General features: G+C 40.4%; 1 protein-coding gene across 11 annotated transcripts in view; it reads right to left on the bottom strand.

Moving 5' to 3' along the window:
- pja2 (praja ring finger ubiquitin ligase 2) overlaps nucleotides 1–14,848 on the bottom strand; it is a 51,708-nt gene that overhangs the window by 17,367 nt on the left and 19,493 nt on the right. For 4 of the 11 annotated variants that reach the window (XM_078214687.1, XM_078214696.1, XM_078214691.1 and 1 more), the window contains 3 exons: nucleotides 10,525–11,587; nucleotides 10,000–10,182; nucleotides 2,151–2,342 (listed from right to left, as the gene is read on the bottom strand). In XM_078214687.1, the coding sequence (XP_078070813.1) occupies nucleotides 2,151–2,342; nucleotides 10,000–10,182; nucleotides 10,525–11,587 (1,438 nt within the window). The remainder of the gene's footprint in view (nucleotides 1–2,150; nucleotides 2,343–9,999; nucleotides 10,183–10,524; nucleotides 11,588–14,848) is intronic. The other 7 variants (XM_078214695.1, XM_078214698.1, XM_078214693.1 and 4 more) reach the window with 2 other exon arrangements.

Genomic DNA, 14,848 nt, shown 5'->3' with positions numbered 1-14,848 from the left:
TGTGTTAGCTTTTATTAACAGGGGGTTGGAGTTTAAGAGCCGTGGGGTTATGCTGCAACTGTACAGGACCTTGGTGAGACCGCATTTGGAATATTGCGTGCAGTTCTGGTCACCTCACTATAAGAAGGATGTGGAAGCGCTGGAAAGAGTGCAGAGGAGATTTACCAGGATGCTGCCTGGTTTGGAGTGTCGGTCTTATGAGGAAAGGTTGAGGGAGCTGGGGCTGTTCTCTCTGGAGCGGAGGAGATTGAGGGGAGACTTAATAGAGGTTTATAAAATGATGAAGGGGATAGATCGAGTGAACGTTCAAAGACTATTTCCTCGGGTGGATGGAGCTATTACGAGGGGGCATAACTATAGGGTTCATGGTGGGAGATATAGGAAGGATATCAGAGGTAGGTTCTTCACGCAGAGAGTGGTTGGGGTGTGGAATGGACTGCCTGCAGTGATAGTGGAGTCAGACACTTTAGGAACATTTAAGCGGTTATTGGATAGACACATGGTGCACACCAGGATGGTAGGGAGTGGGATAGCTTGATCTTGGTTTCAGATGAAGGTCGGCACAACATCGTGGGCCGAAGGGCCTGTTCTGTGCTGTACTGTTCTATGTTCTATGACTGTGCGGCCAAATTCCCCTCCAATTTGATTTAAGTTTGCTGACGACACCACCGTAGTGGGTTGGATCTCAAATAATGACGAGACAGAGTACAGGAATGAGATAGAGAATCTGGTGAACTGGTGAGGCAACAATAAGCTCTCCCTCAATGTCAACAAAATGAAGGAGATTGTCCTTGACTTCAGGAAGGATAGTGGAGAACATGCCCCTGTCTACATCAATGGGGACGAAGTAGAAAAAGTGTCGAGAGCTTCAAGTTTTTAAGGTGTCCAGATCACCAACAACCTGTCCTGGTTCCCCCCATGCTGACACTATAGTTAAGAAAGCCTACAAACGCCTCTACTTTCTCAGAAGACTAAGGAAATTTAGCATGTCAGCTATGACTTTCACCAGATGCACCATAAAAAGCATTTTTTCTAGTTGCATCACAGCTTGGTATGGCTCCTGCTCTGCCCAAGACTGCAAGAAACTACAAAACGTCATGAACGTAGCCCAATCCATCATGCAAACCAGCCTCCCATCCATTGTCTCTGAATACACTTCCCGCTGCCTCGGCAAAGCAAACAGCATAATTAAGGACCCCATGCACCCCGGACATTCTCTCTTCCACCTTCTTCCTTCGGGAAGAAGATACAAAAGTCTGAGGTTACGTACCAACCGACTCAAGAACTTCTTCTTCCTTGCTGCCATCAGACTATTGAATGGACTTACTTACCTTGCATTAAGTTGATCTTTCTCTACACCCTAGCTATGACTGTAACACTACATTCTGCACCTTCTCGTTTCCTTCTCTATGAACGGTATGTTTTGTCTGTATAGCGCGCAAGAAACAATACTTTTCACTATGTTAATACATGTGACAATAATAAATCAAATCAAAATTTCTAAAGTAATAGGTCTTAAAGCAGAAACAAAGGATTATTTTAAAAAGGATTTTTTCCCCTAAATTTAATGCAAATATTCATGAGTCAATATATGAATGCAAGAAATACTCATTGTCTAATTTGGTAAAAGAATTCACTTAAAAGCTATGAAAAATAGTCGGGATTGTCAATCTAACATACTGCCGAGATGCTGAAGGCTATGTCCCAGTGCAACACTCAGGTGTATATCACGAGGTATAAAAAAAACAAACTCTGGTAAAATAAAATGATGTGAACGCATAGATTCTAGTGACAGGTTAGACAGATCAGCGACACGTAATTTTATCTATAATATCATCATTTATACACATAAAAGAAAATGGTTTTCTCACAACTGGTCATTTGGCTCTTGTTGTTTATCTGAGATATTGACATTATTTGTTTCATCTTGCAAGGTAGCAAAACGAGATCTAGTTCCTTACACATATTCAAATATGTAATCAGCTATGGAGAAAGTTCTGCACAAGTATTTGCTCATGATGATTTTATGCAAAACAATAGACAAGGATGAGAAGAGTCCCATTTATGAATAGAATAAGATCACCACATGACCACAATTTTAGCTGCAAGTAGTAGTAACTGGATGGTGACAAAAATATAAACATTCAAACCTCCATTCCATGTCCAAGTCTTCACTTATGCTTGAATCATCTTCAAAGTTGTTGTTACCATCCAGAATTAGAAGTCCTGAATGTGCAAGTTGACCCAACCCTTCAGTCTCATCAGTACTACTGCTGCTGCTGTCACTTTCTTCATTGAATGCCACCCAGGGGATTTCTCCATCTTCCAAAGAGGTTTGCTCCCTATGGAAATTTTAAAAATAGTTACAATACATGAAATCCATGTTTACATTGAGAAAAAGAAAGTTGAGGAGAAAATCTTCACCATTAGATATGGAAAAAGATATTTTGTTCTGTTACTACATGTTATTTATAATTTCCCAAAACATTCTACATTCAGGAGTTACACCTTTGGATTGAAAAATGTCACTATTATTTAAGGAACAGAGGCGCAAACCAGGAAACTATACACCTGTCAGGTTAATACCAGCTATGGGGAAGTTATTGAAATCCATCATTTGCCATCGCTCAGTTAGTAGCACTTTCTCCTCACGAGTTAGGTTTTGAGTTCAAATCCCAATCCATGACTTGAGCACATGCACCAAGGCTTACATTCCAGTACAATACTGAGGGAGTGCTGTGCTTTCAGACATGCAATCTTTCAGAATATCCCACCATCAATTTCTCAAAAACAAATTGCTGTTTGTGGGAGCTTACTTTGCGCAAATTATCTGCCATGCCACAATTGTGTTTCACTGGCTGCAAAGTGCTTAGTTCATCTTGTAATCTTGAAAAGCACTCCATAAATACAGGCTTTTTAAAAATGATTTAGTGATTAACTATTTTAGAAAAATAACATTGTGACTAAGCAATGATAATCAAAGCAAATCAGCAAGAATTCATGAAGGACACCTCATGTTGTCTGCTTTTTTTTTTGAGGAGATCGCCAATTTGGTGAGCATCTATGGATGTTATCTATCTAGATTTCTAGAAGGCATTTGACAATATTCCGCAAAAGACATTAGCAACATGAACAAAAGCACACATGATTGGAGGTACCATTGATATGGATTGGGAGACATGAACTACAATTCTATTGGTGAGATGTGTTTATCAGAGATCTTCATTGAAGCTTCAGCCTTTCCTTGTACATTCAACTTGGTGAAGGAACAGTTACATATCCAAATTTAAAGATCAGTTTGGAGGTATAATATTGTCTCGATGGGAGCATTAAGTTACAAAGGGGACATAGAATAAATGTATACGCAAATCTATGGTGGATCCAGCTCACGTGGGATCTCCACTTAGGACCCAAGAAAGACAAATTGGAATAGTCCATGAACAAAGAAAGACTTGAACTTGTGGAGAAACAATCGAATTTTGGTTTCCAGGTAACAAATCACTAAAAATTAAGACACAAAGAACAAAGAAAAGTACAGCACAGAACAGGGCCTTCGGCCCTCCAAACCTGTACCGATCATGATGCCCTAGCTAAACTAAAAGAAACTTCATGAGAAGACCTTGGCGGGTAAGATTAAGGAGAATCCCAAGGCTTTCTACAAATATGTCAAGAGTAAAAGGATGAGATGTGAAGGCATAGGACCCTTAAAAGGGGGAAAAGTTTGTGCGGAACCGTTAGAAATGGCGGAGGTGCTTAATGAATACTTTACCTCGGTATTCACGGTGGAAAGGGATCTGGGTGGTTGTACTGCTGGATTGCGGAGGACAGAAAGGATCGAGCATGTGGACATAAAGAAAGAGGATGTGTTGGAACTATTGAATGGCATCAAGGTTGGTAAGTCGCCGGGACCGGATGGGATGTACCCCAGGTTACTGTGGGAGGCGAGGGAGGAGATTGCGGAGCCTTTGGCGATGATCTTTGCATCGTCGATGGAGACGGGAGAGGTTCCGGAGGATTGGAGGATTGCGGATGTGGTCCCTATATTCAAGAAAGGGAACAGGGACAGCCCGGGAAATTACCGACCGGTGAGTCTAACCTCAGTGGTTGGTAAGTTGATGGAGAGGATCCTGAGAGACAGGATTTATGATCATCTAGAGAAGTTTAGTATGATCAAAAGTAGTCAGCACGGCTTTGTCAGGGGCAGGTCGTGCCTTACGAGCCTGGTTGAGTTCTTTGAAAATGTGACCAAGCACATTGACGAAGGAAGAGCGGTGGATGTGGTCTATATGGACTTCAGCAAAGCGTTCGATAAGGTCCCCCATGCAAGACTTCTTGAGAAAGTGAGAGGGCATGGGATCCAAGGGGCTGTTGCCTTGTGGATCCAGAACTGGCTTGCCTGCAGAAGGCAGAGAGTGGCTGTGGAGGGGTCTTTCTCTGCATGGAGGTCAGTGACCAGTGGAGTGCCCCAGGGATCTGTTCTGGGACCCTTGCTGTTTGTCATTTTCATAAATGACCTGGATGAGGAAGTGGAGGGATGGGTTGGTAAGTTTGCTGACGACACCAAGGTAGGTGGTGTTGTGGATAGTTTGGAGGGATGTCAGAAGTTGCAGCGAGACATAGATAGAATGCAAGACTGGGCGGAGAAGTGGCAGATGGACTTCAACCCGGATAAGTGTGTAGTGATCCATTTTGGCAGATCCAATGGGATGGAGCAGCAGTATAAAATGAAGGGTACCATTCTTAGCAGTGTAGAGGATCAGAAGGACCTTGGGGTCCGGGTCCATAGGACTCTTAAATCGGCCTCGCAGGTGGAGGATGCGGTCAAGAAGGCGTATGGCGTACTAGCCTTCATTAATCGAGGGATTGAGTTTAGGAGTCGGGAGATAATGCTGCAGCTTTATAGGACCCTGGTTAGACCCCACTTGGAGTACTGCGTGCAGTTCTGGTCACCTCATTACAGGAAAGATGTTGAAGCCATTGAAAGGGTGCAGAGGAGATTTACAAGGATGTTGCCTGGATTGGGGGGCATGCCTTATGAGGATAGGTTGAGGGAGCTTGGTCTCTTCTCCCTGGAGAGACGAAGGATGAGAGGTGACCTGATAGAGGTTTACAAGATGTTGAGGGGTCTGGATAGGGTGGACTCTCAGAGGCTATTTCCAAGGGCTGAAATGGTTGCTACGAGAGGACACAGGTTTAAGGTGCTGGGGGGTCGGTACAGGGGGGATGTCAGGGGTAAGTTTTTCACTCAGAGGGTGGTGGGTGAGTGGAATCGGCTGACGTCGGTGGTGGTGGAGGCAAACTCGTTGGGGTCTTTTAAGAGACTTCTGGATGAGTACATGGGATTTAATGGGATTGAGGGCTATAGATAGGCCTAGAGGTGGGGATGTGATCGGCGCAACTTGTGGGCCGAAGGGCCTGTTTGTGCTGTGGCTTTCTATGTTCTATGTTCTAAACTGTCTGCTTTTACTCAGTCCATATCTCTCTACTCTCCATATTCATATATCCATCCAGATGCCCCGAAATGTTGTTAATGTGCCTGCTTCCACCACCTCCTCTGGCATGCAATCTAGGCACCCACCACACTCTGCATGAAAAACTTCCCCCGCACATCTCCCTTAAACTTTCCCCCTCTCACCTTGAACCTGTGCCCCCTTGTAAATGACACTTCCACCCTTGGAAAAAGCCTGACTATCCACTCTGTCTATTCCTCTCAATTTTGTAGAATGCTATCAGTCTCCCCTCAGCCTTTCCAGTGAAAACAATCCTAGTTTATTCAACCTCCCCTCAGTCATCACCCTCAAGACCAGGCAACATCTGATGAACCTTCTTTGCACTCTCTCCAAAGCTTCCACATCCTTCTGGTAGTGTGGTGACCAGAACTGCACACAATACTCCAGATACGGCCTAATCAAGGTTTTATATAGCTGCAACGTGCACTTGCACACAAGTACAAAAAGAACAAAAAAGGCTCATGCAATGTTGGAACGTAATCACAAAATCTTCCTTGACTTTAAATTCTATTTATGTCAACATTTTCCAATATTACATGAATGGATATAGCTCAGACTTTGGAGAGAACATGTGAACAAGTCTTGACAGACTAGCTACCCAAAAGGTAGCCTCTTAAAATAGATTTTAACTTTACAACTACTGTTTAAAAATAATCTAGATTCGATACAATGGCCCCATGTTTTGCCCCTCCTACCCACCTTCAACTATGAAGCATTCCTCTGTGGAATTGTTAAATAGAAGGTGGCCACGTTTCAAATATCCTAAACTGTGATTTGAACCAGATTCTTTTTCAGGCAATTTTTCTATCGAATTAACAGTACTCCACTTCCTATAGACTACATTTTGGTATGAACCCGATCATATGATCTTTATCCAAATACACACTTCCTATATCACCAATATCAGTTTTCAACGCGCCCACAATTGCTAGCAAGATTCACGCACCATTCGCTGGATAATCAAAATTGTTAATGGCATCACAGCTTATTAATTTTGGAGCAATCAGCTGCAGAAACCTCTCCTGGACAGACTCAAGAAATTCACCATTTTTTGATATGTCCAGCCTGCTCATTCAAATCTATATGGAAGTTAAGATCCTACATTAAAATCACTCTGCCTTTGCGGCATGTTTGCCTAATCGCTGCATTTATACAATCCACACCCTCATCATTGCTACCAACAGACTGACACAGTTTCATACTCCTCCAAACACAATTTTCCTATCCTCACCCGCCAAACAAAAAGTCAGACAATTTTCTCATCCCTAGAATATGTGGCCTAACTTCAGACACCTGCCCCAGCCCCATATTCCTAATACATTTGGATAACAAAGTGCCTAAATCTCAGGTTTGAAATTTACAATTGACCTAGCATCAATTATCATTTGTGGAAGAGTTCCAAACTTCTACCACACTTGTGTGCAAGAGCATTCCCTAATTTCATTCCTCACCAGTCTGGCTCTAATTTTAAGACAATTCCCTTCTCATCCTCAACTCAACTACCAAAAAATAGTTTCTCGCTATCTACCCATCTGTTCCACCTCATATCTTAAGAACTTCAATTAAATCAACCCTTTAGTTTCTAAAGTTAAAATTAATTTATTAGTCACAAGTAAGGCTTACATTAACACTGCAATCAAGTTACTGTGAAATTCCCCGAGTCGCCACAGTCCGGCACCTGTTCAGGTCAATGCACCTAACCAGCATGTCTTTCAGAATAGGGAGGAAACCAGAGCACCCGGTAGGAAACCCACGCAGACACGGGGAGAACGTGCAAACTCCACACGGACAGTGACCCAAGCCGGGAATCGAACCTGTGTCCCTGGCACTGTGAGGCAGCAGTGTTAACCACTGTGCCGCCTAAATTAAAGAGAACTTAATTTGTTAATTTCTCTTTATAATTTAACCCTTGGAGTCCAGACATCATTCGGGTAAACCTACACTGCATTCTGTCCAAGGTCAATTTATCCTTCTTAATGTGTGTCCAGATATACTTGCAATACTCCAGGTACGATTTAACCAGGACTTCCACTTCCTTGTATTCTAGTCTTCTGCATATGAAGGTCAGCATTCCATTAGTTCTTAAAATTATGTTCTGCATCTCCTCATAACATTTTAATAATCAATATACCTGGACTGCCAAGTCTCTTTGGACTTACACTGTTTGAAGCCTTTGACCACATAAAAAGAACTGTTTCTATCCTTGCAGATCACATTTATCTACACTGAATCCATTTGCCATAGTTTGTCCACTCAATCTATCAATATTTCTTTGTATTTTTATGCTTTCAATGTCACCTGGCTTTATGTGATTCGCAAATTTAATTCCCATCAGCTAGATTGCTAATAAATAGTGAACAGTTGAGGCCCCAAGACAGAAATATGTGGGGCACCACTAGTCATATAGCCAGTTGGAGTCCCTACTCATTGTCATCTATAATTCACCCAATTTACTAAGCAGGTCAATTTATCTTAAATTCCACGAGCTTCGACTTTAGCTACTATACTTATTAAATACGTTCTGGAAGTTTGTATAAATAACATCCATTGATAGTCTCCTGTCCACCAGTTTAGTCACTTCTTCAAATTATTCAAACAAGTTCGTCAGGCATTGCCAACCCTTCAAAAATCCATGCTGGCTCTCTAATCAGCTGAGAATTTTCACACTGTTCACTCTGCTCTTAATTATAGGCTCTCTCAATTTCTTTACAACAAACATTAGGCCAATTAGTCTAGCATTCTCTGGTTTCCCACTCACCTGTTTAAATAGCAGTGACATCTGAAGGAACAGTTCCCAAATTCAGGGCACTTTAGATGATTATGTCCTCTTCAATTTTATAAACTATGGGACAGAAACCACATGATCCTGGAAATTTGTCACCTTTCTAGGGCCATTATTTTTCTTGTTACTGCTATTTTGCTCACATTAATTTTGATGAATTACCGAATCTGATTCAATATTAGTTTCCTTAGCATTTCTGATATACTGACTGCCTCTTTCTCTACTGCAAATACTGAATAATAATTGTAAGTAATAATTCAGCATGTCCACCACTTCATCATAATCGACAATATCTCCAATACCAATTTTCAAGGAGCCCACGCTGCTAGTGACTCCCACTTATTTCCTAAACATACAATTGCTAGCAGATATATATTCATGCACCATTAGCCTGTTAATTAAAATTGTTAATGGCATCACACCTTGTTGGTTCTGGAACAATTAGCTGCAGAAATCTATCCTGGACACAAGAAATACATCATTTTTTCTGATACGTCCAGCCTGCTCATTCAAGTCTCTACGGAAGTTACAATCCTGCGTTAAAACCACTCTGTCTTTGCTGCATGTTTGTTTAACCTCTGAATTTATATAATCTACATCCTCATCACTGCTACCAGCGGACCAACACACAATTCTGGCATTCACATTATGAAGGATAAAGAGGCACCTGGAGAAGATGCAAAAAAAATGTTAAGAGGCTTTGATTGGATAGAGAAAGACTTGTGGAGAGCATACAACCTAGAGACCATAAGAACAGAATAGTTGCCAAAAGGCTCTCGGTTTCAGGAATTCTTTAGTCAGAATGAGAGAATCACTACCACAAGGAGGAAGTGAATAGCATAGTGAATAGTACAGGTGCATTAATAGAATAGTTGATAAACACACAAGGGGAGAATGGAATGGAAGGCTATGCTGACAGGTTTTGGTGAGGAGGCTCACCTCAAACATAAACACTGGCGTGGATCAGGTGACCCATATAACCAGTTTGTGTTGTATATTCTATGTAATTTGTGTTTTATCATATGGATAAAACAATATAATGTGCCATAGAAATCGGTGGCTTGAGAAATCGGATACACTTCAATTTATTTAATGAAGTGACAAATAGTCACTATATATACTGTACAGTAAGTGTTATTCTAGTACAAGGGTGTCAAACTAAATTTACACAGCGGGTATGATCAGACATTCTGGCTCTTGGCATGAACCAGATTCAGTGAAAGTATTTTTTTGTTTTATATGTTTTGCCCTTATTTTGCATTAAAACAGACACATTGTATATCAATTTCTGAATTGGAGATCCCACATCTAAACCTCACTTTTCTGATTACACCAACTATGGTCCCAATCTATCCTTCCTCACGAGTCCTAAGTCTCATGTTTCACTCCTCTCCACCAGCTAGTCCCATTGCTGGTCACTCCACTTATATGCTGGTTTGTTGTGCCACATAAATAAAGGGTGATATTACAGAGAGGGGCCAATGTTGCTTAAAAGATGCCGATCTCAGGCTACTGGAAGCAGCGGCTAGGAGATTCATGGTCCATTTCAGGACCCAGAACAACCAGTACGCAAGCATGAGCCAGATTAAGCTGTTGTTGTGTCCCCCATTTGGCCCATGGTCCATATGTTTGACACCCTTATTCTATTACACTAGAGATTTAAAATCAAATCCAACGCTTGGATTATAACTGAAGGTTGTTTCATACCCTACAGTGAAGCAATGCTCAAAAGCTTCTTCATCCAAGCTGCTACTAATGCTGTTTGGTTCAGTTTGTTGTTCATCAACTCCTGACAAGGTCTCCCAGCTCTCATCACTAGAGTGAATCTGTTCTAAAACGAAATCAGAGGTCCATATTGCTGACCATTCCTCATCACTGCTTAGAGAGCTGCTTTTCAGGGGGGAGGTAGAGAATGGAAAATTAGTGCTTTAAAGCGTATGCCATCCAAATATTGTGCATTTTAAATGTGACAACTACAAACCTGTTGGCTTTAGTAAACTTAGTCAAGACCAGTTAAACCAAAATACTGAGTATGCTAAATGTTAAAAACTTGCTTTGTTATTAATCTGAAGGATAATAGTATAAAGGTTAGCTTTATCATCAATTTGGAGATATTCAAAATGAGATTTGGAACTGGTTGGTATATTTGCAATAATTGATCATATTTTTACGCTTAATAATAAATCAGCTTTCATACCTTTCAGGGAGGCAATAAACAGAACATTTTGTTACCTCTCGTCACCTTTGTTACAATCATTTTCAAAGTCATCCCAGAAACTGCTCTCTGTTGTGGAATCCTCAGGCTTTTCTTGTAGTTGAAAAGTGGCCTGTTCCTTCTGAATACCAGTAGTTTCCTTGCCATTAAGTCCAGATCCAATCTTGGAATCTCTATGGAGTTTACTCCTGCAGTTCCACAAGGCACAATTTGATCCACAACATTCAGCATTAGTTTTCATTTCCCTGGTACAATAATTATAAAACTCATCAGGGGAGTGCAGATCTCTTTTCGCATGTGTTTCATCTCTTTCTTTTCTAACTTTTGGTCTTACTACCATTTCTGAGGAACTTGGTTGTTCTGACATACAACAGAAAATGTTTCCTTCCGTTTGAACACTCAGTGAGGCCTTATCAAGATTTCTCTCTCTTTTATCTTTCATATCCTCCATCCTGACATAGCCATTAATTTCTTCCACATTTCCCACTGCTGGCAAGGCTTTCCGATGTTCTTTCAATTCAGTTTGATGTCCTTTAACACCAATGTCTGCATTAGACAAATTGTCCAATGCCACAGAGCATGGCAGCTCAATTTGTGGACTGTTACCATCATGAATTACAGCTGAGAGATATGACTGTAATCCATTAAGATAGTCAACACCTTTCTCTAACTCTGAAAGCATGGTGTCCAACCTTTTCTGAAGTTTTCCCTCTTTTTCCAAGGATGATTGTATAGTTGAGTCTTCGTCCTCGCCCTCGCTGCTTTCTGGTTCATAGGAATCAATATTTACAAAACCAATGCCAGTTGAACTTCTGGAATCAGTCTCAAAAAAATCATTAGGAATTGGCCATTTGGAGGACTCTGTACTTTGGCTACCTGAATAACTGCCTAATGGTTCAGTAGCACCAGGTAAAGCAAAGTCATTAGACTCGCATTGAAAAAGTCTTCGGTTCAGAGGTGATGGCAAAAATCTATCCTCTTTCTGAGGTTCACAACCTGTATCTCTCTTAGTATCCATGGTTAGGTCATATATAGTGCATTGTGGCAGAAGTTCATTTGTTGATAAGATTCTACTGGGTGCTAAGAAAGAAAAAAATTCAATCTTAAGTAAATTGAAATTTGGCATGCCATCAAAGTATAATTGTCTGTATATTCCAAAGCAGCTCAATGTGTCTAAAATAATGTAGATTTAACTAAATAGAGTATGAATCTCATGCTCACTCAAGAAATAATTGCTTAGATTACATTGAAAACAAACAAATCCACTGTAAACATGAAACAAATAGTGTCCAAAGACTGAGGCACATGCCCTGACCTCTGTCACTCATCCAAATGTTAGTTGTGGGCTAGTTATTTTACTTAAATAAAGTGACTAGGTGCCCATGCCACTGTGTACAGAGTGAGGTTGGCAGGGCAAAATGTACCTGTAAAATTTATTTTCACATGCGGTTTTAAACCATGATCAAAACCTCAACGTGTGGGCCACTCTTAAAGGTACAAAAGAGCAATAGTGACTTGTTCTATGGTATCTCAGCTTGTCATGTGCTAATACGCTGGAAGCATGGAAATCCCTGGCCCGCGAATCCCCACTTCTAAATTATTTGTTTTTGCTCAAGGTGGGCGTAAGATCACTCTGTAGCTAAAACTTTGAACATTCCCCAGGTAGTCTAGTAGCCCAGAAAGTGTACAAAACAACGAACATATCTTTAAAAGCAGGCAAGGTCAGATATTCAAATATTCTTGCACCAGCATTCATTAACTCCGTAGGAGCTGCTGGATCTTACAGAAATGGCACCAGAAAATTTTATTTCCATTCTACCTATAGTATTGATGGATTAGTCATATTTATTCAGATTGCCAATTCACCGAACAAGAGAACATGCGTTACAATTGGGAATAGCTTGGAAACAGTAACCACAATATGGTTAGATTTGTTTTTTTTTTTAAAAATCAGCCATACAAAAGGAAACTGGAAGATACAAAAGGAAAATTAGACTACAAGATAACCATATACAAGAAAATGAGTGGCAAAGGGGAAAACTAATGCTGGCAACAGCACAGGTAATGCAAAATTATAAACAATAAAGAACTTGTCATGTATTAAGTTGATAGATTGTGCAAAAGTTATAGCTTATTAGACACAGCTAAAATAGAAATTGAATGCATTTACAAAAGTATTTTGAGTGTAAAAGACGGTTAAAGAAACAAGAGTATCCCCAGGGTGAAAGAAAAGCAAGTGAACTAAAGATGCTCAAGATTCTAAATGACTCCTTCATAACTATGTTCAAGGGTTCAACAACACTAAAGTATCTCCATGGCAAAGTGAAAATATATAAAAACAAATGCAATTTCAAATGAAGTGGCAAACAGGCCGAGACGAAAAAGTTCAAGTCACCTAACCCATGTGGACTAACACTAGCTTTCTTATGGATAGACGTTCCATAAAAACAGCACTGCAGTGGTCTCTGTGGGACTGAGAAAGAGATGGAACTCTCATCTATAAATAGCAGTGTTATTATCTTGGAATAACTGACTGCAAGGGATCAATCTGCAAGAGTTTTAGATGTTTTAATCCAGTTCTTTATTTCAGCACTGATTGGCAATGACATGCAAGGAGGTCAATAGATGACTGTAGGAAATGGCAGAATGTAATTCTGCTGCAATAGGAAGTGCTTTTCTGAAGGTCTGCTCTCATACATTTTGAGGCATAGTAGAGGAAAACTCTACATCTCGCTATGCTACAGCTGACCCCGCATTGCTTGATCCAGATATTGGGTACATATGGGTAAAAGTCCACCTTCCAGTGCTAATGGAAACAAAAATAAGATAAACACAAGAAATAGGAGGCTGATGAGCCCAGTAAGTGTAATACATAAAATATCAGACAGCAGAAAATAACAGTTAAAGAAAAATGAACAATATGTTCTGACCAGTTTATTGGAATTTCTTGCCAGGGTACAAGGAGAAATTCAGCGAATGGTAGATATTTAGATTTTATCAAAGCTTTTGACAGTGTCATTTAGGAGACTGGTCAGCAACAGAGGAATGCATGGGAAGGACAGACCTTGGAAACAAATCACAAGCTGTTTTGTATCACAGGCAATAAAGATTAGTTGCATTTGGAAATGCATTGGCATAGAGTTCACCATGCATCAATCCTGGAGCCAGTATTGCTTATTCAAGGGATTTGAAAGTGGACAAACAAACCAAGCTTGCTAATTACACAAAGCTTGGGGTGGGGTGGGAAGGTGGAATTAACACGTGGCTAGATAAAATAGAGACATTTTAATATATTATGAACGTGGAGGTCACAAGTGGCAGATAGACACAAATTGATTTGAGGAACAAAGAAAATAAGGAAGGGAAATTGAATCCAAATGGTATTCATTACACACAAACGTCTGACGATTCTCAGACAATTCATCAAAACCACTATATCAATGAAGAAAGCAAATAGGATATTGGGCTGAACAACTGGTGGTTAAAGTTCCACTGGCAATCTCTACTTTAAGATGGTCCACCACCATCTCACGACAACTAGGGATGGGAAATGTGGCCTTGTCAACATCCCAAGAACAAATATTTTTAAAATCCTTACAAGGTGGAATGGACTCAAACTCCGGAAGCTTGGTGAAAAGATATTTTGATTTAATTAACCTAGAGAAGTTAGCATTATATGAAATTTCACAAAGAAAAAGGACCTCTCACATAAAAAGCAAGCACCCTAACATTTGAGTAAACTCCCTAGGCTCTTCCAATTGTGTGTGTAGATAGAGCATTGGTTAGCTGACAAGAAGCAGAGAGTAGCGAAAAGTGGGTCACTTTTAGTTGGCAAGCTGCAACTTGTGAAGTGCCACAGGAATCAATGCTGGGTATCTCAACTACTTATAATCTTACTAAACAACTTGGAAGGGGGGACAGAATGCATGTTTGCTAAATTTGCTGATGACACAAAGATAGATAGTACAGTAAGGTGTGAGGACATAGGAGTCTGCAAAGGAATATACACAAGTGAGCAGGTAAACATTTTGCAGATGGAGGCATGAAGAACAGAAAAGCATCATATTATTTAAAGAGAGAGAGAGATTGTAGAACAAGGGATCATGGTACAAAAAGTTAATGTGCAGGTACAGCAAATGGTTAGGAAGGGAAATAAAATGTTTTGCATTGCCAGAGTAATGAAATATAAAATTAAGGATGTTTTGCTACAGGGTGCTAGTGACACCATATCTGGAGTACTGTGTATAGTTTTGTTCTCCTTCTGCAAGAAATAATTGCATTAGCAGTTCAAAGATGGGTCACTTGGCTGATTCCTGGAATTAAGGGGTTATCTTAGGAGGA

Source organism: Mustelus asterias, chromosome 6, assembly GCF_964213995.1.
Source record: "Mustelus asterias chromosome 6, sMusAst1.hap1.1, whole genome shotgun sequence".
In the NCBI taxonomy this organism is placed as follows: Eukaryota; Metazoa; Chordata; class Chondrichthyes; order Carcharhiniformes; family Triakidae; genus Mustelus; species Mustelus asterias.
This window is presented reverse-complemented; position numbering and strand designations above follow the sequence as displayed.